Source organism: Phoenix dactylifera, chromosome 14, assembly GCF_051530095.1.
Source record: "Phoenix dactylifera cultivar Ajwa chromosome 14, Ajwa_hap1_PhDact_Kaust_v1.1, whole genome shotgun sequence".
Taxonomy (NCBI): Eukaryota; Viridiplantae; Streptophyta; class Magnoliopsida; order Arecales; family Arecaceae; genus Phoenix; species Phoenix dactylifera.
In genome coordinates this window covers 9372736-9396966 of record NC_143203.1, presented here as the reverse complement: position 1 = coordinate 9396966, position 24231 = coordinate 9372736, and the positions used below count along the sequence as shown (strand labels likewise).

Genomic DNA, 24231 nt, shown 5'->3' with positions numbered 1-24231 from the left:
TTGCATGTAGCGGAAAAAGATAAATTACTTCATTCTGAAAAATTATATCACCTCTCCTCTGCTGATCCCTATAATCTTTTGCCCTGACACACTTTAAATGAATCAGTAACACAGGCATTATCACCTTTTAGGGAATAAGATCACCATTAAACTAATTCATGCACATTCATTATCCATTTATTATAGTTACAATCGGCATTTCTCAACAGTCATGATTGAGAGAACCGAGAGTAACCATTCTACCAAACTATAGGCCAAGTGGTACATCAATCAAGTGTCTTCAAATATGCCTGTATGTCAGATACCAACAGGAAAAATGGCCATGGCCATACAAACTTTCCCGTGTAATTTACCACTCCATGATTCAAATAAGAAACATGGCTCTTCGGACATCCTACATCTCCAATTGGTCCCAATCATGTGATCCTTCTTCAAAAGTATAATCTGGTTGTTGAAGCCGGTTACGAGCCAATCTACTCATCACTGCAAGACCTGAATGTAACAAATATGACATGAAAAAATGTTGCAACAAACACCTGTGAAATATGCCAGCAAATGTAGTATCTAACATCCTTACAGTCAACTGAATGGACCAGCTGATGTTTTGCTTCAATTAGGAATACATATGGTGGGGTTTTATGCATTCTGAAAGGATGCACCAGAACATTTTTGAAATGCATCAAATGGATGACACCTACTTTCTTAGGCTGTTATACATGAATATTGTATGAATGTGCCAACATGGTAATCTATGAAATCAGGCAGACCTGATACCAGATCTTATGCAGTTATGTTGAATCTAATGCAATCATCCAAGTCATAAGAAGTCACACTTGCTAATTGTCCCTATAGGCTGCTATTTAGCTCTGTTTCATGCAAATCTCTCCCTGCAATGCATGGTCATTGAGAAAATTTACCTTCAACCATCTTGTAGAGAGAAGACCACCATCGATCTTTGGGGATCTCGCAGTGATCCAATGTCTCTTGAATTTCAATATCATGCTTCCCTTCCAGCACACTTTGGAGTGTGATAACAGCATCCTTTGTTCTTCTAAGTATGCTGTTCTCATCATCAATCTGTAGTTGTTGAAGGTTGTTTTGTGAAGATGTGAGGCTGACTGCAAGTGCAAATTGGGCAGCAGCTGCCCAGCGAGAAGAAGCCAACCATCTCCTTTGACCTTGTTGCTCCTGGGTCTCTTTCTTGCTAGATCTGTTCGCAGCAACCGTAAATACTAAACCCTGCCGATTTTTTTCCCAATGCAGACAATAGATGAAAATTAGAATTTGCAGTAAATAGGCTAATTTCAACGATAAAGTACTTCATGAACATAGATTCAGATGATAATAAATGAAAATTGTAAAACTCAATTTGATTATAATTTCTCAGGTATTCAGAGAGATGCTTAAACTTACTTACAAATCTAATAAAATATTATGTCTCTAGTTGGTTCAGTGATATGTTAGAGAGAGGCATCTTAATAAGGTGAAAGTTGGCATATTGTTTAATTTTAATTTTAAGGTAGCATTCCTTTTTTTTTTTTTGACACTTAGTTGTAATAAAACTACATATAGGGCCTATTTGGATATTCCTATAGAATTGAGTTGAAAATTCTGTGGGATTTGTGGATTGGGCTATCCATTTAAGCATGGTCCTGTATCAATCAAATACCACTCAACCCAAATCTTGTGGGAAGAGAAAAAAGATCTCCATAGGTCATTTTTGTTCTTTCTGCAGCCCAAAGGCTAGGATTTGGGCTGGGTTTGGATGGGATCTTAGAAAATTCATGATAGAAACGTCAACAGGGCTGATTCCTACCGATTTTTCAACCCAATCCTGTAAAAATATCCAAACAGCCCAATAGTTGGAAATTAACACCAAGGAAGCACAAAATGTCTAAGCAATAAAGGAGACATAGCTCCTCAAAGAAATCACCTAATGCCAAACTTTAATCAGATTAGGCTGCAGATCTGCTGATTATTGACGCATGTGAAATATTCTTTGCTGCTGTTTTTGTTGGTTTTTTGCTTTTCTTTCTTTTTTTTTTTGGGGGGGGGGGGGGGGGGGGTGGGGGGTGGGGGAGCATGTTCGATGGTGGTTTATATTTTCTTTTTCGTTAATATGTCAAGTACTTGGTTCAAAGGCAACATAGAAATTTCCACACAGGATCAGTCCAAGAGATCTATGCCAGAACATTGTAATGAGTGAAATTGCTCCAAGTAGATTAGAGAAACCACTCTCAGTGTACTACACAAGCAGAATGTTAAATGACACTAAATATGCGTTCAGAGAATGGAAATCTCATGCATGAATCTTGATGATGATGATGATGATGATAACTAGTGGACCAAATGCTAAGAAGTCACCTGAATGTTCGAAAGAGAGGATCAGAAATCCAGATACAGTGAGTAGAGTTCCTTCAATCAGACAACTAATACAAGATAAGGTATTTGTCTGTTTGTACAACGGTTTGCCATTTTAACAAATGTGCACAACCATCCTTTGGAACTTAAGTAGAGCTTTTGGAGAAATATGCCCCAATTAATCCGTTCTAAAGTTTTCAATAAATGGCATTTTCCTGAGTTTGCACAAATGACACAGTGCTCATGGTCAAATTTGCATTATATCATCCAACTTTGTTTTTTAGAGGAGTGGAAGCATAAAATAATTTGTACATAAAAATAGTGTCATGGCACACTAAATTTCTCAAACCGTCATATTTTTTGACAAACAGAAGAATTTGATGCAAAACATATTTCATTCAACTGCTTCAAATTTCTTCCAGAAAACTATCATTTCATGCTAACAATTGCCAAGCATGCGGAGTGCGAGTTTCAAAACATCATGAAACCTTCAGATGTCTTGCCACCAAGGTGGTAGCACAGTTGGAACGGAGCTTTGTTTCCACCGGCGTGGTCCAGGTTCGAAACGCGCGGGCGTCGATTAAATGTAGGAACCGAATGCCCCCCGCTTGGACACGCTCGGTGAGAGCGCTATCTGGTCCACCTGGCACTGAGGTGGCGCTGGGGTGACGTACTCACACGTGGGGTGACCCACGGGTCGGGGAGGGTATAAGCAAAAATTTCTACTTGTATCAAACATTCCCCGGTGGAAGGGGGGCCTAGTGGGGGCTGCTACGCAGGTGAGGTTTCCTCTCCCCCTCCCCTCCTATCGTTTTAGCAAAAAAAGAAAAAAAAAAAAAAAAGCCCCTTCATATGTCTTTCTAGATGCTAGATAAAATGTCTTGAAAATGGTAAATGGCTATATGAAGGAAAAAGAATATTTGTCATAATCAATAAGCTATCATCTATGCAGCTTGATTTAGAGTCTGGAGTTCAAACAAGTTCGTGAATAAAACAATCAGAACTAACAATTTTTGCAACACACCATGTCAGCCATGCTATGTGATTTGCAGAATGAACGAAAAAAAGTAATCAGGAATCCTCGTTCAACATTTTTGATATATGATTCTTTCCATTCCATATGCCATTATTGAAGTAGCATTATCATATTATGTAACCAAACATTTAATTTGTTTTCTTTCTTCAATTTATGTTTGTGGGTAAGAACACAAATGACCTAGGAAAATGATAGAAATCCAAAAACGGAGGAATCAAAAGAATACTAAAATATAAAGAAAAAAATGATAATGTTAAAATAAAAAAGAAGATTAGTCTCCTAAGCCACTACTTAAATCATATTTCTAGTAGAACACGACAAGTATGGTATAAAACCATGTGCATATGGAGAAGATATCAGTATCCAAAAGATATCCTCTATCAGCAAATAACAAAAGAAAATTAAAAAAAAAGGAAATGATGTGATAGTACCTGTAAGTATTGAGCATTGGCAGCTCCAGTACTCTGAACCATCTTGGAGAAAGCACCGTCCCCGTTCCGTAAAAGTTTCTCTGGAGTGTCAAATTCCAATACCTGCAGAAATAGTTAGTCGATGGCAATGGCAAAGTATTCCAAACCCTAACCTTCAAACAACTTTTGTTGAGCAAACATAACCAGACTCATGAATAATCATGCACCAAACAACCGTACCCATTTATATGTTAATAAGCAAATATAGTTACAGATTTCATACACATACTGATTAGACAAGAACATTGACCACACAAGACAACATATTCTTTTAGGCTCATTATGAAGCAGGTCTGGCCTGATGACACACAGCATTTTAATGTGAATTCTTGAGATATCATTCCATGTGGCTCATTATTTCCTTGTTAGGAAGTATTCCAAAGCTAACCATCCAGTGTTCCCTTAATGACAAATGACTTCTTAAAACAAATAATTTCTTCATTTACTTACCAAAAAGAGAAAATAGACAACAAAAGGACTTCATTTATCAAAGTTTCACAAATTTACCGGTGGAAGGTTTAAGGTGTAAGAAATGTGAACACCAGGTAGCAATATTAGGACTTGATATTCATGTTGGTTAGCATATACTGATGATATTATCATCTTTTGTGAACACCAATTAGAACCATAAATAGTTATTTGGTGACCAAACCATTTCTTAAAAAGATAGGCAGATCCACGTAAAACAAGCACAGATACGAAAATGCTAAGGTTAATCATTGGTAAAACAAACATATTCATGTTGGTTAGTATATACTGATGATATTATCATCTTTTGTGAACACCAATTAGAACCATAAAGAGTTATTTGGTGACCAAACCAGTTCTTAAGAAGATAGGTTGATCCACATAAAACAAGCACAGATATGAAAAATGCTAAGGTTGACCTTTGGTAAAACAAACATATGGTCAAATAAAAGTGTCACATGGTGTCATGGATGTAGGAATTCAAATTTGCAGGAAACCACCCAAACTTTTCACTAAGAAAGAAATGGAAATTTGATACTTTAAGCTTAACAGAACCACATAAAATAAGAGTAGCATCTACCAACATCCATGAATGTGCATGGAGTGTATACCGTTAGCGTATATGATGCAGCACCAGTGCGGGGAAAGAGGAGAAGAAGGAAGAACAAGAGAAGGAGAAGGAAGAAGAGGTTGTAGAGACGCAGGAAGAATAGAGGAGGAGAGGAGAAAAAAAAGAAGAACGTAGGGGGAAGAAAATTCCAAATCACTTCATTAACCCTAATCAACATAAAAGTCCCCTATAAATAGGGCCCAAATAAGAACAATTAAAATAAAACCCCCTTACACAAAATAATTCCCAATAAACCCAAAATACACAAATGAACCCTAAAATGCAAATAACCCAGAGATAAAATAATAAAATAAACATGCAAATAAACTGGTGGCCTAGCTGATGTCCCCATCAACTCCTCCCGGGTGGAAAAAACTCGACCACGTCAAGTGCAGATCTGGTCGGCTATCGTACTGCTCCAGAAAATCAGGGTCAAGGCGCTGCAACTCGGCTCGCGAAATCCACGTCACATCTGATTCGGGTCGACCTTTCCACCGAACAAGATAACGTTGGTAGCTTCCTCTCCTGGTAGAAATAACCTGCTCATCTAATATATGTTCTTTGTGTTCTCTGCGTGCATGAAACTTTGAAGGTGGAGACTCAATAGCAGGTGCTGGGTCAGGGTGATCAACAACAATGGGTGTATCAACAAAAGGATCAGAAGGAATGAATGTGGACTTCTTGTATGGGACTAAATCTTTAATATTAAATGTCGCACTAATCCCATAGTCTTCAGAAAGATCTACAACATAAGCATTAGAACTGATTTTCTTTAAAACTTTAAACGGTCCCGCACTACGAGATTGCAACTTTTTGAACGTTCCCGAAGGGAGTCGTTCAGGTCTAATTCTTACCATGACATAATCGCCTACATTCAATTCTTTATAACGTCTGTGCAAATCAGCAAGGGATTTATATTTTAAATTATAGAGTGAATATGTTTGCTGATCTCCTGATGCAATGAATGCAAGTGTGAAGCAAATGATTGTGCAGACTCAGAGACTCTATGTTGATGAGACATGGGAATCAAGTCTATGGGCTTCCTAGGTTTATATTCATTCACCACTTCGAAAGGACTCACGCCTAAGGACCTATTGACCGAACTATTATATGCAAACTCGACGGTCGGTAACACTAAATCCCAGGTCCTAGTATAGGCCGACGAAAATTTTAATTTAATGCCAATCATGTGTCCAAGAATTTTCCTAAAGGAACTCACGAAGCTAACATCTCTATCAGATATAATAGGTGTTGGAAGGTCAGGAGGTCTAACGACTTCATTGAAATAAAGTTTGGCAACTCTAGAATTGTTAGAAGTCTTAGGACATAGGAGAAAAGGAGCCATATCTGAAAAATGGTCCACAATCATAAATATGGAATCGTGCTTGATATAGGTACGAGGAAGTCCCAATACGAAGTCCATATTGACATCTTGCCATGGGATCGTGGCACTAGACAAAATCTAAGAGGTCGTTCAGCCTAGGGATGGAAAAACGATACTTAACCGTAATTTTATTGGGGATGCGGAGTGTGGGTATAGCACAGGGGCTCAAACTCTCACGAATATACCCTCGAGTGAGGAGTTTGTCAACTTCACATTTCAGTTCGGTGTGGTCGTTTGGGTTGAGCCTATGATGGGGAAAAGTTGGCACGGATGCTCCAGGAATGAGGTCAATGACGTGCTGGAGGTCACGCATCGCAGGAAGTGTATCTGAAAAATCCTGAGAGAAAACAGAGTGAAACTCCTCCAACAAGGAAACTACTGCGGGTGGGTGCTCAGGATTCGACCCCACATTGATAACTCTAGCCACAAGGTTAGACACAGGTGATTGGTTGTCGATATCTTTCATTACCTCGTTCGAAGTAATGATGTGAAGTGATTTATCTTTCTGTAGGGTAGCACTCTTTTTTGTAGAGGCGGGCTCTCGGGAAGGTAATGAGTTCAGTATAATTTTCCGACCCTGGAACATAAAGCTACACGAATTCGAACGTCCATGAAGTGTGACGTCCCTATCGTATAACCAAGGTCTCCCTAGAATGACTTGACCTACGTCCATCGGAAGGCAGTCGCACCAGATCTCGTCTTTATAACATAGGAATTGAATCGGGACAAGGCATCTTTCCGACACCGAGCTGGATGTCTTATTTACCCAGAATACCTTATATGGGTTGGGATGAGGGGTAGATTTCAGGCCGAGGCGGGAAACAACTCCAGACGCAATGGCGTTGATGCAACTCCCGCTATCAAATAGGATTTTGCATGTTTTATCATTGATCTTAAAAAACGTGTAAAATAGGAAGGTTCTACGCCAATCTTGTTCGATCTTGGTTTGAGCTAGAGTACACCGAACCACATGAAGCCTAGGATTTTGGTCATTCCGATCAGTGGGCTCATTTTGGGGTTTAGACTGGATAAACTCTAACCCGGGCTGTTCGTCTCCAAAGTCTTCTACAAAATCCTCGATGTTTGGTTCATAGACTTCTTCAACATATTCAGTCTTCTGGGTTCCTACTTCAAGTTCAGTCATTAGATAGGTCTTGGCATTACATTGGGACGCGATATGGCCAAACTTTTGGCACCTGAAACATTGGTTTTGGCTTCTAGAACGAGGATTGGGACCTAGTATGCCCTTTTCTTTATCATTTGAAGAGTTCTGGACAGGTTTCGGGGATGTTCGAATCGATGCTAGGCTAGGGCCGGGCTGGTTAGAAGGATTGGGAAGCTGCCTGGGTTGTGGGAGGTAGTTTTGATTAGGTCGAGCTCCTGGGGCCATGGGTCGAGGGTCGGTACGCCTCACTACAGGGGCTTGTAAGAAACTATCTACATCTTGCGCCAACTGGTATGCTTGGCCAAGAGTAGTAATCTCTCGGAGGATTAGTTCTTTCTGGATCTCCTCGCGGAGTCCTGCCCGAAACCTAGAGAGAGTAATAGTCTCCTCTTCGATTACACCGCACCTCATGTGAAACTCCTCAAATCGTGCAATGTAATCGGCAACGGTTGAAGTCCCTTGAGTTAGTTTCTGCCACCTATCCATAAGACGTCGGTAAGAGAATGACAGATACTTCTCATTCAGTTTTTCTTTCATATCCTCCCAGGTGGTGATACGAGGAAGCCTTTGGGTCTCACGCATATGTTCAACGTTATGCTAGTACCAGTGAGCTTGCCCAATAAGCTTCATTTTAGCAAACCGTACTTTTCTATCATCAATCATGTCGTACCACTCAAAATAATTATCCATGGCTGCTCTCCAATCAAGGTACACGCTCGGCCTTAATTGACCAGCAAATGTGGGGGCATCTACTCGTACAGTACGAAGTAGTCGCTCGTCAAGATCGCGCTGGTGATCAGGAGGAAGTTGGTTCCTAGGGGGATGGGAAAAAGCTACAGGTGGTGTGGCCAAACCAAGCTCGGGATAAGCTGCGATTGGGGTTGACGGTTCAGGATTCCTAGGATGTTGCACTAGAGCATGGATCTCTCGTTTGAATTCGTCTCGGTCAACTCGTAATGCAGCTAATTGGTCCAAAATATCTTGTAGAACTCTGGGGTCCATGGTGGGTAAAGGGGTCTGAGACTCAGTGAGAAGGTACTCTCTACCACTACGGGTTGGCATGCAGGGACTACTCTAGTTGATATGATATGCAATGCTACTAATGAATCCTAACTTACCAAATGCAATGTAGGACAACCTACTAATACAATCTACTATGATTCGGAAATCAGCAATTTTTTACAAAAATAACTTAAAATTAAATACTACTGATTTGTACTTTGGTTATTTCAGAATTAAGGTAGAAAATTAGTCACTATAAGAAATTCGGTTGCAAATACGTGTTACGGTCGCTCAAAATCCGAAAGTTATCTGATCTATGGATGTTGAGAACTGTCCTGTCGCTAAGGTGTACTAATTTAATATTTAGATTTAAATGGTGGGTAGGACGGGTGTGGTGGTAAATGTTCTAGGTTTTGCAGTTTGACAATAAAATAAGTTTCAAAATGGGACTGTCATGCAAAAGAATTAGAACATAATTAGATAAACAAGCCAGAAAAGTAGAAACCTATCATCTGTCGTGAAGTAGTCGACCAAAATCGTGTGCTCATGGGCGATGATCAGAAGTGTGGTTGCAGCTGATGGACCCTTTCAGTTGGCGTCTACTTGGATCTTTTCACAGTGCCTCTGCGAGTCTGCTGGGCTTGACAAATGGAGGAGAGAAGGGAGAAAGTAATCTGATCTCGGTTTGGCGTAGCCCCTGCTGGTTGTACCTGTGGGGACTGGGGAGGCAGCCGGGGCGGATCCAAAACTTGCGGGTTGCGGGCTGCTGGTTCGGGGCCTATAAAGAGGAAGCTAGCGCGGGCCCGACACCTGGGCCCCAGGGAAGTAAATACGGGGGCGTGTGGGTCGGTGGGATTGGGTGAGTGCGAACACAGGGGTGGGGCGAAGTGGGTTGGGGCTGGCAGCTTAGTGAGACGGAGGGGGAAGCCGATTTGGTGACGGTTGAGGCCGATGGTAGGGGAAAGAGGGGGGGAGGGCGGGCTGCCGGCGAAGAGACGTCGGAGCTCGGCGGAGGCAAAGGGGAGGAGAGGTGGCGGGGTGCTCGGGTGGCGCGGTGTGCGGCGGAAGGGAGATGGGGGGGCGGACTGCTGGCGAAAAGACGTCGGAGCTCGGGTGGTGGGTGGCGGGACGATGGCGGCCACAGAAGGAGGTGAAGCGGCACCGCGGGGAGACGAAGGGGCACCACGGACTCGGCGACGGCGTAGCAGCGCAGGCGGCACGGCGGACGCTGTCAATTCAGAAACGGGGAAGAAGATGGTGGCGGCTTGGCTGCGACGGCTTCGACAAGGGCAGCGACGGCAAGGCGACGACGACGGCAGCGGCGGCGGGCGCCAGCAGCGGCGGCGGACGCCAGCAGCGGCGGCGGACGCCAGCTACAGATCGTGGTGACGACGGCGAAGACGATGGCGATGGTGGCGGCGGAAACCCTTTGGGTTTCCTCTCGGCAGAACAGAGGTAAGTTTTTTTTTTTTTTGGGACACGTGCGGGTCACGTGAACCTACAGTTTTTTTTTTTTTGTGGAACCGGGCTAATGGGTTGCGGGTTAACGGGCTCGGTACTTACCCGTTAGAGCTTCCTTCAACCTCCCAACGGTTCGGGAGGACGCCGATCTTCGTGGCGGCGGCGGCGGCTGCGGGCCCGGGGCAGGGATCACGACGGCGGCTCCACGACCTGCGGCGGCGGCGACAAGATCATGGCCACGGCTTCGTGGCCTGCAGCGAAGATCGGCGACGGTCCCCTCTATGGACCCGACGCCGACGGTTGGTAGCGGACGCAATACACTCGGGACGGCGGCGCTCTCGTGGGGCTTGATACCGGCGGCGTGGGCGACCGACGGGGTTCGGCGCTGTTGGCGGCACCTAGTGGTGGCAATGGTGGCCTCGGGCGCGGTGACGGGTGGAAGGAGGAAAGCAGCCGCAAGGTTTCCCCTTTTTTTTAATCTGTTGAAAACCGAGAGTGACAGAGAAGGGAAAGAGCTGGATCGTGGCCTTGGCAGCAGGGGCAAAGCCAGTCTTGCTCTGATACCAAGTTGATGCAGCACCAGTGCAGGGAAAGAGGAGAAGGAAGAACAAGAGAAGGAGAAGGAAGAAGAGGTTGTAGAGACGCAGGAAGAATAGAGGAGAGGAGAAAAAAAAGAAGAAAGAACGTAGGGGGAAGAAAATTCCAAATCACTTCATTAACCCTAATCAACATAAAAGTCCCCTATAAATAGGGCCCAAATAAGAACAATTAAAATAAAACCCCCTTACACAAAATAATTTCCAATAAACCCAAAATACACAAATGAACCCTAAAATGCAAATAACCCAGAGATAAAATAATAAAATAAACATGCAAATAAACTGGTGGCCTAGCTGATGTCCCCATCAGTATATAGTATCATACAAACATTCTGATGGCACAATACAACATGGTACATGCTAGACAAACATCAGATACTACAACATAGATTTGCGTGTCCGATAAGTAAACCACAACTTATAGTGTTAAAGTCAAGTACATTAGAGAAAGGATAAGAGTTGCACTCATTGATAATTAACTGGTTTGTACTGTCTGAGATGGTACGTGCATGTGCAATGATGAAAGACAGCCTCATTAGGAGAACAACGTGGAAAAGTTTTAAGGATTAAAAGAAGTGGGAAGAAAGAGCCTCATATGAATGAACAAGGGTTTGGAAAACTTGACAATGTTAAAGGATATGCACCTGGAATAAATGGTGAAGAATAATGTACATAGTCAACCTCAAAATGTTGGGATTTATCTGGTGGTTATGGTTAATATATTCAGAATAAAACAATAATGCATATCCTTATTTATCCCCCACATGGCTTAGACTTAGCCTTTCCTAAGCATGAGGTGCCTATATTACTACATCAATTAAACAGTTTGCCAAAAATAAATGTCCAAAAATCCTAGTCTATCAAAGTGTCCAAGTCTAAGTTTATGTAGAAGCTACAGAATATTCCAGAAAAAATTTCGAAGTCAATTTTGGAGTCCTAAACAAGGACCATAGGTGATCAATACATAGTAGAAGATGCCTTAAAAGAATGTTAAATTGGCCCACACACATAAGACAAAGTTATAAATATATGCGACTAATCTGCCAGTCAGAGAGAGAGAGAGAGAGAGAGAGAGAGAACTTGCATGTGGACATACCATCCAAGTAAAATGATTGCAAAGCAACAACTTGTAGATTTAAGGATTACCTGACCAGAACTAAGGAGAAGAAGACGGTCACAATCAATGATTGTATTCAAACGGTGGGCTATAATGAGCATTGTACAAGATTTGAATTCTTCTCTGATTGTTTTTTGGATAAGAGCATCAGTTCTAACATCTACAGCTGCAGTTGCTTCATCAAGAACAAGAATTTTTGATCTCCGCAGCAATGCACGAGCAAGACTTAGCAGTTGTCTTTGACCAACACTAAAATTTTCCCCAGCCTCAGAAACCTTCGGAAATTGCAAGTTTGAATAAGTCACTACCTTGTATATGATTAATTTGATGAACAAATAAGAAACTAAATTATTTCTATCATTGTGTATTAAGCATGCCAATTTACCTTTAAAGATATAATTGATTACAACTAATAGACTTCACAAAGAGCCTAATTACTTACACACTGACAAAAAAGAAAATGGTATTGTTAGCAAATGAATGCTTTCCACATTTTTTTAGTGTTTGACAGGCTCCAATAATACAAATTACAATAACACAATTCAAATATTGATGTTTTAACCCATAATGTTCCGAAATCATTAGATATTGTATCTTGTTCTTATATTGTAAAAGTAAACATTTTACTTCATGATCCCACAACTTCATCAAATGACTATACTACATGGTATGGGAGATGAAGGTATAACAACTATCACTACAGACACTATACATTTTGATTTGTGATAATATATTGTCATACAGGTAGAACAAATAGCCTTGTGAACAATTGAAAGCTTTATTTTCTTTTTTTTGCTGTTGTTGTAATTAAACACAATTAAGCGTCAAATCAACAAAAAATTGCAATATTAGTGCCACACAAACGTGCCTATCCATGCTGAAAAGATAATATACAAAATATGAAGCCTAAGCTCCATTATGTTAAAAATGATTCTGAGTTCTTCCACTATTTTGCTGCAACTGGTCACTGACCATAAGTCTTAAACAGAAAACAAGGAAAGAAAAAAGAGAGGGACCATGAAGCCATTACAAATGCATCTTATTCTACCAGAAGAAAGACTGCTGAAAAAAGGATGCAGGCATATGAATACCTCAGCATCAAGCCCCAAAGCATTCCTCCGGATGACATCTTTTAAATGTGCTCTCTCCAAGGCCTCCCAAAGATCTGCATCACTGTGCTCACTGAAGGGGTCCAGATTAAATCGCACAGTTCCTTGACACATATATGGGAAAGATAGTCAAAATTTGAAAAGGAGGGCGTAAAGAACATAGCAAGAATCATTGATGGAAATCAATCCTCCCAATTTGTTCTTTGGAAAATGGGTTAATTTTACATCTGTTCAACAAACTATAGGTCACAGGAAGCTTTAGAATCTGCAGGATCATCAACAGCAGTTTACCCATTACTGCAGATGGTTATACAAAATTGTACTTCTTTTAGGTTGATATAAACAGCTATCTTATGCTTTTTCATAGTGACTGATGATCGAAATACCCAATCATATCCAGAAACTAAAATCATTACATTATTTAAGTAAACATGGTTGCAACATCAAAAAACCAAACTAATCTGTCGTATTAACATTTCAGCAATCTTTCTTTAAAAGGGGAAAAAACATTTTACTCATCCAAATATATAGATAACAAAACCTTCTTCGAAGAACTCACCAGCCTTACTCTAACTTTGCTAGCATCTTAGAATTTATAGTGATAAATATTACAACATGAAGATAAATCAAATGACCTAGCATATTTGTGATATTCAGAAGAAACAAGGTATCATTATTAATCTAACAAGATCATCAAGAATTCTTCCTACTAAATATGCAAATAGAGTGTTGCAAACTGGATGTTCTATCCAAGAAATAAATGCATAACTAAAAGCCTCCCAAAGAGAAAGGTATACCTAGTTAGATAAGACAGTCATGCTTTGGTTCTTGCTGTATGAAATATAGGAGTTCAAAAACTTTCAAATTACACCATGGTAACAAGAATTGTTATTTGTCTGTTATTAAGTGTTCTTTATGGGTAATGGAAATAACATACCTGAAAATAGAACAGGCACTTGTGGTATTATCCCGAGGGCATTACGCAAATCCCAAAGACCAAATTTTGAAACATCATAATCATCAATAAATATTTTTCCTCTTTCCAGCTCCACCATCCGAAATAAAGCATTAAGCATGCTAGATTTTCCAGCCCCAGTCCTCCCAACTATTCCAACCTTTTCACTTGCTTCAATTGTGAATGATATGCCATGAAGGACAGGAGGAAGTTCTGGCCGGTACCTAAGAACAACATCTTGAAATTTTATAGCTCCTGATGATGGCCAACCTGATGGTGGTCTATTGTTTTCAATAATAGTAGGAGCCTCAGAAGGCAAATCTATATATGTCCCAACTCGCTCAACAGCATTTAAACTATTTTCAGCAAGACTTGCAAGTCGCAGGACAGCAGTCAATAGGTTGGTAATATTTAAAGCATAAGTAAGGAGCAGACCCATCGTTGATGCAAAAGCCTTCTGATTTTCTGAACGTTGGTTTTGCAAAACAGCAAAAGTTGCTGTAAACCAGATCATTATGCCTCCCAATGTCTCTAAACGAATAGCAAGCCACCGATTTGCACCAATATTTACAAGTGTAAATCTAACATTGTTGTCCATTGATTTACCATTAATGTTGGCTATTCTATCATATGCTTTATATGCACGGATAGTTGACAGACCATTCAATGCTTCTCCAAATTGGGCATAGACAGGAGATCTAGTTATGGAATCCAAACGCTTAGCTTCACGGGCAGTACTCTGCAAAAGCAATATCAATAACAGAAGTTCAAACACCACAACCACAGTCAACTGCTAGAAACTACGTAATCTGCAACTATGTAACAATTGACCAATTTGCTATGTCTGGTGATTAATCATTTACATGAGATGTCAAAGTAGTCAGTATGTAATACACCTATCCTATGTGCATGTAGCTCTATTACAATTTGGAGATGGCTTTTCAAACTGTCATGATGTAAACCATTATACAGAGAATGACGAGAATATATAAACCAATATATTAGAATGGAAGGACTGTAGATACCATGCTGATTGGACGTAAAATCAACCATCACATAGCATTAATAATCAGTAGAACAGAGAGAACTTAGAATCTGCACCTACAGAGGATAAAAAAATGGAAAGTTAAGTGAGTTCCATGGTAACATGCATTAAATGTTAGATGAGAACCTCACAAGGCACTCGCATAGTTCGGTAAGGATCAGAAAAAGAAGAGGACAGATTAAATTCAGTCCAGGGTAACATGCACTAAATATTAGAGAACCCCACAAGGCGCTCTCATATTTCTGGAAGGATCAGAAAAGAGGACTGAAACAGAAGAAAAAGCAGCTGGTACATGTCTGAATGAAAATTTAACAAACTTCTCAGACTAAGATTCCATAATTCATATGAAAAATTGGCCATCTAGGATTCAGAAACGCAGCTGAACATTAGATTACATTAGTGTAAAATTGCAATTATTAGTTTATCTGTAAAGTGTTCCCCATGCTTTGTATATCAAAAGATGTGATATGTGCAAGGCATCACAAGTCCCCAGATCGAGTTCAGAAAAGCATTTCTTAACTCTATTAACCGAGTATGCTTGGTGTTACAAAATCAATGAATCTGATAGATCCTAATTTATCAGGCATTTAGCAATCAGTGACAAACATATCATGAAATAATGACCAAGCACATTAATCTTAGAACCATTGTATATGTTGGCAAAAGAAAATGCATATCTTTAATAAATTAGCAATAAAACCAATAGTATTGCATGTTTAATACCATAAATTAACAAACAAAGAAACATGACACTTCAAGTTGAAATGAAATACTGTACCTGATAGTATAAATAGGCTGCATAAAACAAGATCAGGAGTGGCATTATGGCCCAGAGAGATAAGGAGCTCACAATGCCTATGAGAACAAATGTTGAACAGAGCTGCGAGAACTGTCCCATAAACATATTTACATAGACAGCAACATTGCGATCGATATCACCTAAATCTTTTGCAAACCTATTGATGATCCGTCCAAGTGGATTGGTGTGAAAGAAAACCATTGGAGCTCTTAATATAGAGTGAAGCATGTCATTATGTAGCCTCTTGGCAGCATAGAGACTTGAGATGATCAACCAGTAAGAGTTTGTTAGCGTCACCAGTACCTAAAAAAATGTCAGAACATGAAATTTTATTCAGAGCAATAACTAGGAAGCTTTTATATACTGCTGAACCTGAATCCTATCTGAAACTGTTGACAATTCTCATCACAAGAATTTAGAACAATATGGTATGACTTTAACAACTCGCATAAATACCTGCCCAAAAGATATAAGTGCATATATCAGAACATAAAAACCAGGTCCGTGGCTCTTCAGGGAGCTTTGATCCGTCCAAACACTCAACCATGTGCTACTTGAAACCCGGAGAACTTCAGTCAAGGTATAGCAAGAAAAGAGTATGATAACCACCCAGAGTCCGCCCAATGCATTTTTGTATCTGGAAAAAAGCAATATCAAGTGAATAATCTCACATAACAACATCAACCACATATAACTTAAAGTGACAAAGCAAAGAAATCAACAATATAAAGCATGATCAACATATGCAAGTTTTCTGGTGTAGAATAGTTCCCTGATTATTATAACTATTTCTGGCCAAAAATAGTGTCTCCAATGAATTCAATGGTAGTGTTTATAAATTACATATCTTTTAAAATATGTTGCTAACAATTTGAAACAATTCCACATTCCCAAGAATAATCCAGGTAACAACATTTTCAGAAAATTTAGAATTTAGAGCCTATTTGGCATCGCTTTTATCTCTTATTTTTCATTTACAAAAACAAGATCACAAAAAAAGAGAAAAAAAAGCATGTTTGGTTCTATATTTTTTATTTTCTATTTTTTAAAAGTCAATTTCATTATTTCTAGAAAAAATGAAAGTATGCAAATCTTGCTTTCATTATGTACAAAAATAAGAAACTCATATATTTTACCATCACCCAGTCGCCACCATCGCCGCCACTATCACCATTGCTGTCTCCACCACCACCACCATTACCACCATCACCACTATCATCTCCACCATCACTGCCATCCCACACCACCAACACACCGTCGCCACCACGACCTCTACCGCACTAACACCACCATCATCCCCATCATCACCACATCATAAATGCCCCCAACACCACCGCCGCCATCACCACTACGACCTCCATTGTCTCTGCCACAACTATTACCACCTTAGCAGCCATTATCATATTATGCTTTAAAAAATAATTGACTATATCAAACATGTTTATATTTTCAAAAATTTAGAAATAAACAAAAATAAAATTTTTATTTTCTATTTCTGAAAAATAAGAAAAATGAAAGTGATCCCAAATGGCCCCTTAGTTCCTAAATTAACAAGAAGTTTAATAAACTAAAATTTACAAAATATGGTGACATTAACAGCAACAGCAAAACCTAAACACATCAGGTTGAGATCAGCTGCAGAGCATAACTCCAGCAAAGACTCCTATAGTTTAGAGCAAGAAACTATGATCGGATGTCAACTTAATGTCAACCCTCCTAGCTTTGCCAGCAATTCCTGGCTTGCATTAATTGGGCAGGTGGATAGTTAATGGAGTGGGATTGGTGAGCATGCACATGAGTAGAGTGTACCAGCACATAAATGCTAACAGCATTGATGATCAAATAGGATGTTCCATAGGCAAATATAACTTGGTCTGGATCCACACCTCTAACCTCAACAAGCAATACCAACATGATGACTTAGTCAATGCCAAAATCTTGCAAGTAAATCAAGATAAACCTTTTTAAAACATAGAAAATGGAAGGGGGGTTCATCTGTCCAAGGATGTATACTAGAATTTCTACAAGATGTTCCAAGACAACACAGTTAAATTAACTTAAGAAGTCAAATAACCAACTGAAGCCAGGCTTCAAGATCTAAAGCTTCAATGATTCAATAGAAAATTCCAGCACATGGTATGCACATGATTATTCTCATAGAATCCTCAGCGTACAGAATGCATGTGAGAGGGGTAGGGATAGCTGTGATCTTCCAATCAGATAAATTAATTTTGCTACGCATATTATTTGATATCAAGACAGCTAGTTATCAGATGTGCACCTCTCTTGTTTCCTATTAAGAGTAAGAACTGGATTATGTGTAAATATGTCTTATAAATATGAAAATACTTAAAGCAGGGTGGAGATATGGAGATGAATAATCGCATAACAGACCAGAGTTTTGGTTTAATAGTAGAATAAAAATGTTGTTATGAACTCATTCAACTAGAAGAAAAGCCAATTAGAATTTTTACACTTGAATTCTAACCTTTCTAGGTAGTAGGAAAAGTTTTACCTTGCAAGTACCTTCAAGCTGACAACACCTGTTTCACGTTCCTCGTGTTTGATAAGAACAGACTTTCCTTCTTTTAGTTTTGATTTTTTCTCACTCTTCAACAAGCCATTCTCTTTCTTTATGACCTTGCCATATTCAGCATATTTTAAAGTCTCTTGACCAAGGTCTTCACCTTGTTTCTCTTCTGTCGGTTCCTCCATTGTCCCAGCATTTTCCATTAATTGTTGAAAGAGTACTCCATTGCTACTAAGTTCTTCATAGGTACCCTCCTCTTTCACCATGCCTTCATGAAGCAGGATAATCCTGTCCACATTTCTCAGAAAATGTAGTTGGTTGGTAACAAGCACCCTGGTCTTATTTTTCAGTTGATCCTTGAAACAATTATCAAATACCTGGACAAAAAATAGGAAAAACATGCAGATCAAAATAAAGCAAATGAAACCCTAGTGCTGAACTTCTAAGCAAGCAAGCAAGTTTGAAATACTGCAGCACAGGGGAGCACCAGTACTGTAGTATGCCACTAAATGGACTCATGGTTTGTCAATGTACTTGGGTACTGCACAAGGAAAGTACCTTGGGTCGCCTTAATACAGAATACCATACCACAGTGTGGTTAGTTCTTCAAACCTTGTAAGCAGGTTTATATGCCAATAAGTGATGAGGAAAGAGGATTCAGACTTCAGAATCCATGTTCATTGAAATACTGCAGGAACTTTCTGTTCTACTTTTATTTTAATGTAAGATAAAGGTGATCTTCATTTCTGCGCTCCATGAACAAGTTATTTCATACTTGATATGAAAATGTAGTCTCTTTACACATACCACCAGCCATAATTCACAGGATCCAATATAATGAATTTAACTGATCTGGATCCGCAAGAAGACGGTGATCACAGAAATTGTAAATGTGATGTGGGAATTTATTTCACATATTTTCTTAGTCTTAATTGTTTTATTTTAAAGTGTTTTGTATGTTCTTAGCTTATTTGTCTAGAATTTAGGTGTCTTTTACTTTTATTTAATTCTTGAAAATTCTTGGTATTTTGCAGGTGTTTAATTATTGAATTCAGTTGAAATTGGGCTGGTCTACTCAACCCAGAACACTGTTCGGTTTTTGGGTTCTAACTGGAGCTACAGATCTCCGTTTCATCTGTTATTTGGCTTGCTGGAAAGATAAGACGTAGACCTAAAACTTTTATGAAGATCACAAAACCAAGTTCTGCCGTTTTGAAGTCCAAAACGTAGCTGAAACGGAGAAGTCCGAATCTGTCCAGAATTTTACTGCAGCCCAGACCCTGTTTCGGTTTTCAGCTTGTATTTGGAGTTCTATAAGTCAGAATAAAGCAAACCCAGGTGCATTGGAAAGCTGAAAACTAGATCTAAAACTTTCATGAAGGGTCCGACTCCAGATTTTATCGTTTTGGTGTCTAAATCTAGCTGGAAGTCGAGTCATAAAATCAGCCTAGAATTCTGGATTTCAGCCAACAGATATGGGGGAAATCTATTTCAAAATTCAAAAAAAAGGAGAATCGGTTGGGAGAAGCGGAAGACCAGCAGATACGACGGGAATGGAAGGAGATAAGGAAGAAAAAACTCAGAGAATCTGGAATTCCGAGAGGAAGAAAAGCCAGGAATTCTAGGAAGAAAAAGCTGAAATTCTGGGAGAAAGAACGGAACGGAGGATTTTTGCAAATACAGAGTTTTTTTCCTTTCTCTAATATTTTTTTTTATTTGCTGAATTGTTATTAAGGATGTTGAATGCAAATTTTAGTTATGATTTGCTAGTTTTCTTATCCTAGGGCTAGGACGTAGTCATTGAATTTTTGACATGAATTGAGTATGGTTGTATTGAATATCTTTTGTTAATTGCAATTTGATGATTTCGGTTTTCATTCTTGCAATTTACTGGCCATGAATTGCATGCTTAAGATGTTGAATGAAATAACGAAAGTTAAAGTTCAATATTAGTTGGTGAATTTATCAAACATTGGCGGTGTAGTTTAGAAATAAATACACACCCTTGTGACCTACATTCAAGAATTTCACAGATCATAATGAATTTATATTAATTTCTATGATCACGAAAGTAGACATAGGATTAATATAGATATAGATGTTATGCCTTGAAAGAGGATATCACATAAAAAAAAGGGATTCGGTCATTGTAATTAGTACAATATTAACAATCAGATTTAAATTCATTGAAAGAATTCAATTGATGAAATCCAAGCCCTAGGAACCTTTCATATTTGATTTTTCAGGTTAAGAAATTGCAGTCAGTCACATCAATTTGGGGTCGTCTAAATAATATAGAAAATTTATAAATTGGTACTTGAATCACCTCCTTGTGGAAATGATACTCTTTTTACCCTGTTCTACTTGTCACGACCCATGTACTTGTGGTAGAGTATAGGGACTATCAAATTTTTTGGCGCCACTGCCGGGGAGGATTGTTTTTAATATCAATACAAATAATTTTCTGCATTAATTTAGACTGTTTTGTTCTTTTTGTTAATTTACGTTTTCTATATTTAGTATATGCCACGAAACTGTGAGCTAATTGAGCCTTTTGATCCAGAAATTGAAAGAACCCTACGAGCATTATGGAAACAACAAAGATTAGAGCTAAAGCAAAAACAAGCAGTAGCCATGGCAGATAACCAAGATAACCAGAATAAAAGGTTGTTGAGTGACTATGCCGTGCTGAATGTCAATGGTGCTCAAACCAGTATTGTGAAACCTACAGTCAATGCTAATAATTTTGAGATTAAGCCCGGTCTCATCCAGATGGTGCAGCAGGAGCTGTTTGGTGGAGGACCTGCTGAGGATCCACATGCACACCTTGCCAATTTCTTGGAGATTTGTAATATAATCAAGATGAATGGAGTTAGTGACGATGCTATTCGACTCCGACTTTTTTTCCAGGTATGTATGATGTAGATGGCATAAACATGTTGAATGCCAAGGTTGATTCTCTGGTAAAAATGTTCGGTAACCTGGATAATGTGAATTCTGTTTCTAGTCCTGTATTGAGTTGTGATTGCTGTGGAGGAGCTCACATGAGTTCTGATTATATGCAGGTTCAATTTGTGTCTAATTATAACAGGCAACAGCAGCAGAACAACCCTTATTCCAACACATACAACCCAGGCTGGAGGAATCATCCCAACTTTTCATGGAAAGATCAAGGTAACCAAGGTAGCAGTTCTAGACCTCTCCATCCTCCAGGTTTCCAACCAAGACCATCCCAACCAGAAAGTAAGCAATCTTAGGAGATAGCTATTGAGAAGTTAGCCAATGCCAGTTCAGAGAGATTTGAGAGACCGGAAGCAAAGGTTGACCAGTTGGCGAGTTCCAATAAAAATGTGGAGATGCAATTGGGGCAGTTAGCCAATTCCATCAATTCTCGTGGGCAGGGTGATTTGCCTAGTAAGACAGAGGTCAATCCGAAGGAGCATTGCAAGGCAGTCACCTTGAGAAGTGGTAAGCAACTTGGTCAGGTAAGTGGTGAGACTGTAGTTGGTGATGAAGTAGACTATGAAGAGGTGAGCAAGAAGGTCGGAAAAGAAATTGAGGACCTAGCCAAGACACCATCCCCACTACCACCAGTCGAACCTTATGTTCCTCCCATTCCTTTTCCTCAAAGGCTTAAGCAGAATAAAATTGATCAATAGTTTGAGAAATTTTTGAAAGTGTTTAGGCAGCTTCACATTAATATTCCTTTAGCAGACGCCTTAGCACAAATTCCTGCATATACAAAATTTTTAAAGGAGATCATGTCTAAAAAGAGAAAATTGGAAGATTTCGAGACCATTGCCTTGACGGAGGAATGCAGTGCCATTATTCAGAATAAGCTTCCACCAAAGCTAAGAGATCCAGGGAGTTTTTCTATTCCTTGTACTATAGGTGATGTTGATTTTTCTAGAGCTTTGTGTGATTTAGGGAACATGTCTAGGGACTATCAAAATGCTAGTTTACTTGAACTCGATAGGAACAGAAAATAGGAATGCTAGGAATTCTTGTTCTAGCAACATCGCCATGTCAAATTTTATGATATCATTTATTGCAACAGTATATGTATGCTATACAAGTGCACACATGCATGTGTAAGAGGCACCTTGTGTCTGGCTTATAAACACCAAACATATGTTTGTCTACATGTGTGTGCATGCCTGTTTTTCAGATCTCCTACTGGTATCTGGGACGTGTTGTAGGCATGAAGATAATTTCTGAAATCAACTTTTCATAAAAAAGTGACACATTCAAGGTCAGAATAAGGTGAGAGGCAAATATTTCTGAGTTAAACACTACTTAACAAAATAAAAGACTTAGTTCTGAAGAAATACTACATGAAGATGTGCATAGTCTTATATCTTTGTTACATATTCCATGATTTATTATTGTAGAGGGACTCACTGAAGGTGATTTAGTAGTAAGAAAAGAGAGGTGGAGGTAGACTGAAAGTCACATAGGAAAAGACCTAATACGCCGTACGTGCCGCCCTAAACTACCCAATTCAGAGCATACAAAACCATGTCAAGGGGGAACTGGGATGGTTCCCCCTTTTGGTTCGAAACAAGGCTCAAACCAAGGTTCGCCGTACCGCTACCGAACCCCGTACCGGTGCCGCACTAGCATAAGCGTACCGAATGTCGGTACGGTACGGTATGCGGTACGTCGGGCGTACCGACACTGGCGTACCGATATCGGTATCCATCGGTACGGGTACGGTACGCCCGGTACCGACCTGTATCGATCGGTACAGCATACCATGGCTCAAACAGCTCCGAACCGGGTAGTTCCAAGCACTACTAAGGCAAACAAGACAGTACGTCTTAGTTCGGCCTGGTTTTGCCCAAAAATGCCACTTGCCTCCTGGGTTTAATAATAGAGTAGGAGGCTAAGAAGGCCTCCCATGTCTTCTCACAGACTCACCCTTACCTTCCTTTCATAAATATAGTAAAAACTTTTGATGCTTCTAGGATTGTGAATACGAGGTCGTTAGACTCCATGGCCTCCCAAAATATATTGTGTCCGATAAGAATGTTAAATTCATGAGTTACTTTTGGAAGACCCTTTAGCACATGATGGGCACCAAATTGAAATTTTCTTCTGCCTATCATCCGCAAACTGACAGCCCGACAGAAGTTAACCATAGTCTAGAAAATCTTTTAAACTGTCTGGTAGGTGAACATGCTAGGACTTGGAATTTAGTGTTACCGTCAGTTGAGTTTGCATATAATAGTTCGGTCAATAGGTCCTTAAGCATGAGTCCCTTCGAAGTGGTGAATGGTTATAAACCTAGGCAGTCCATAAACCTGATTCCCATGTCTCATCAATATAAAGTCTCTGAGTCTGCACAATCATTCGCATCACACCTGCATTCATTACATCAGAAAATCAGCAAACGCATTCACTCAAATAACTTAAAATATAAGTCTCTTGCTGATTTGCACAGATGTTATAAAGAGTTGAATGCAGGAGATTATGTCATAGTGAGGATTAGACCTGAACGACTTCCTTCGAGAACATTCAAAAAGTTGCGAACTCGTAGTGCGGAACCGTTCAAAGTCCTAAAGAAAATCAGTTCGAATGCTTATGTTGGGGATCTTCCTGTGAACTATGAGATTAGTGCAACATTTAATATTGAAAATTTAATCCCATACAAAAAAACAGCAATTATTCCTTCTGACCCTTTTGTTGACCCACCTGTCCTTGTTGATCACTCTGACCCATTACCTGCTGTTGAGCCACCACTTTCCAAATTTCATGCACGTAGAGAACAAAGAGAACATATATTAGATGAGCAGGTTATGTCAACCAGGAACGGCAGTTACCAACACCTTGTTCGGTGGAAAGGATGACCAGAGTCTGACGTGACGTGGGTTTCTAGAGCCGAGTTACAGCGCCTTGACTCTGATCTCTTGGAGCAATATGATACCCGCCCAGACCTACACTCGACAGGATCGAGTTTTTTCCATATGGAAGGAGTTGATGGAAACATCAGAGCCACTTATACGCATTCGCACCAGAGATTGACATCGTTATGGCTCAGAGATGATCTTGAGCCGCCAATTTGAGTCAGGCCTAGATTGGGTCCATTTGAGTCTGCTTAATTTTTTTTATTTTCTGCAT

The 24231-nt window shown here is 39.7% G+C and overlaps 1 protein-coding gene across 9 annotated transcripts in view; it reads right to left on the bottom strand.

Moving 5' to 3' along the window:
- Window positions 1-125: 125 nt before the first annotated feature.
- The window catches only part of LOC103723484 (ABC transporter C family member 2), an 85641-nt gene continuing 61535 nt past the window's right edge, over window positions 126-24231 (bottom strand). For 8 of the 9 annotated variants that reach the window (XM_089927342.1, XM_089927347.1, XM_089927348.1 and 5 more), the window contains 9 exons: window positions 18097-18488; window positions 16038-16218; window positions 15561-15884; window positions 13720-14476; window positions 12765-12886; window positions 11703-11948; window positions 3829-3930; window positions 918-1239; window positions 126-492 (listed from right to left, as the gene is read on the bottom strand). In XM_089927342.1, the coding sequence (XP_089783468.1) occupies window positions 395-492; window positions 918-1239; window positions 3829-3930; window positions 11703-11948; window positions 12765-12886; window positions 13720-14476; window positions 15561-15884; window positions 16038-16218; window positions 18097-18488 (2544 nt within the window). In that variant the 3' untranslated portion in view covers window positions 126-394. The remainder of the gene's footprint in view (window positions 493-917; window positions 1240-3828; window positions 3931-11702; window positions 11949-12764; window positions 12887-13719; window positions 14477-15560; window positions 15885-16037; window positions 16219-18096; window positions 18489-24231) is intronic. The other variant, XM_089927346.1, reaches the window with a different exon arrangement.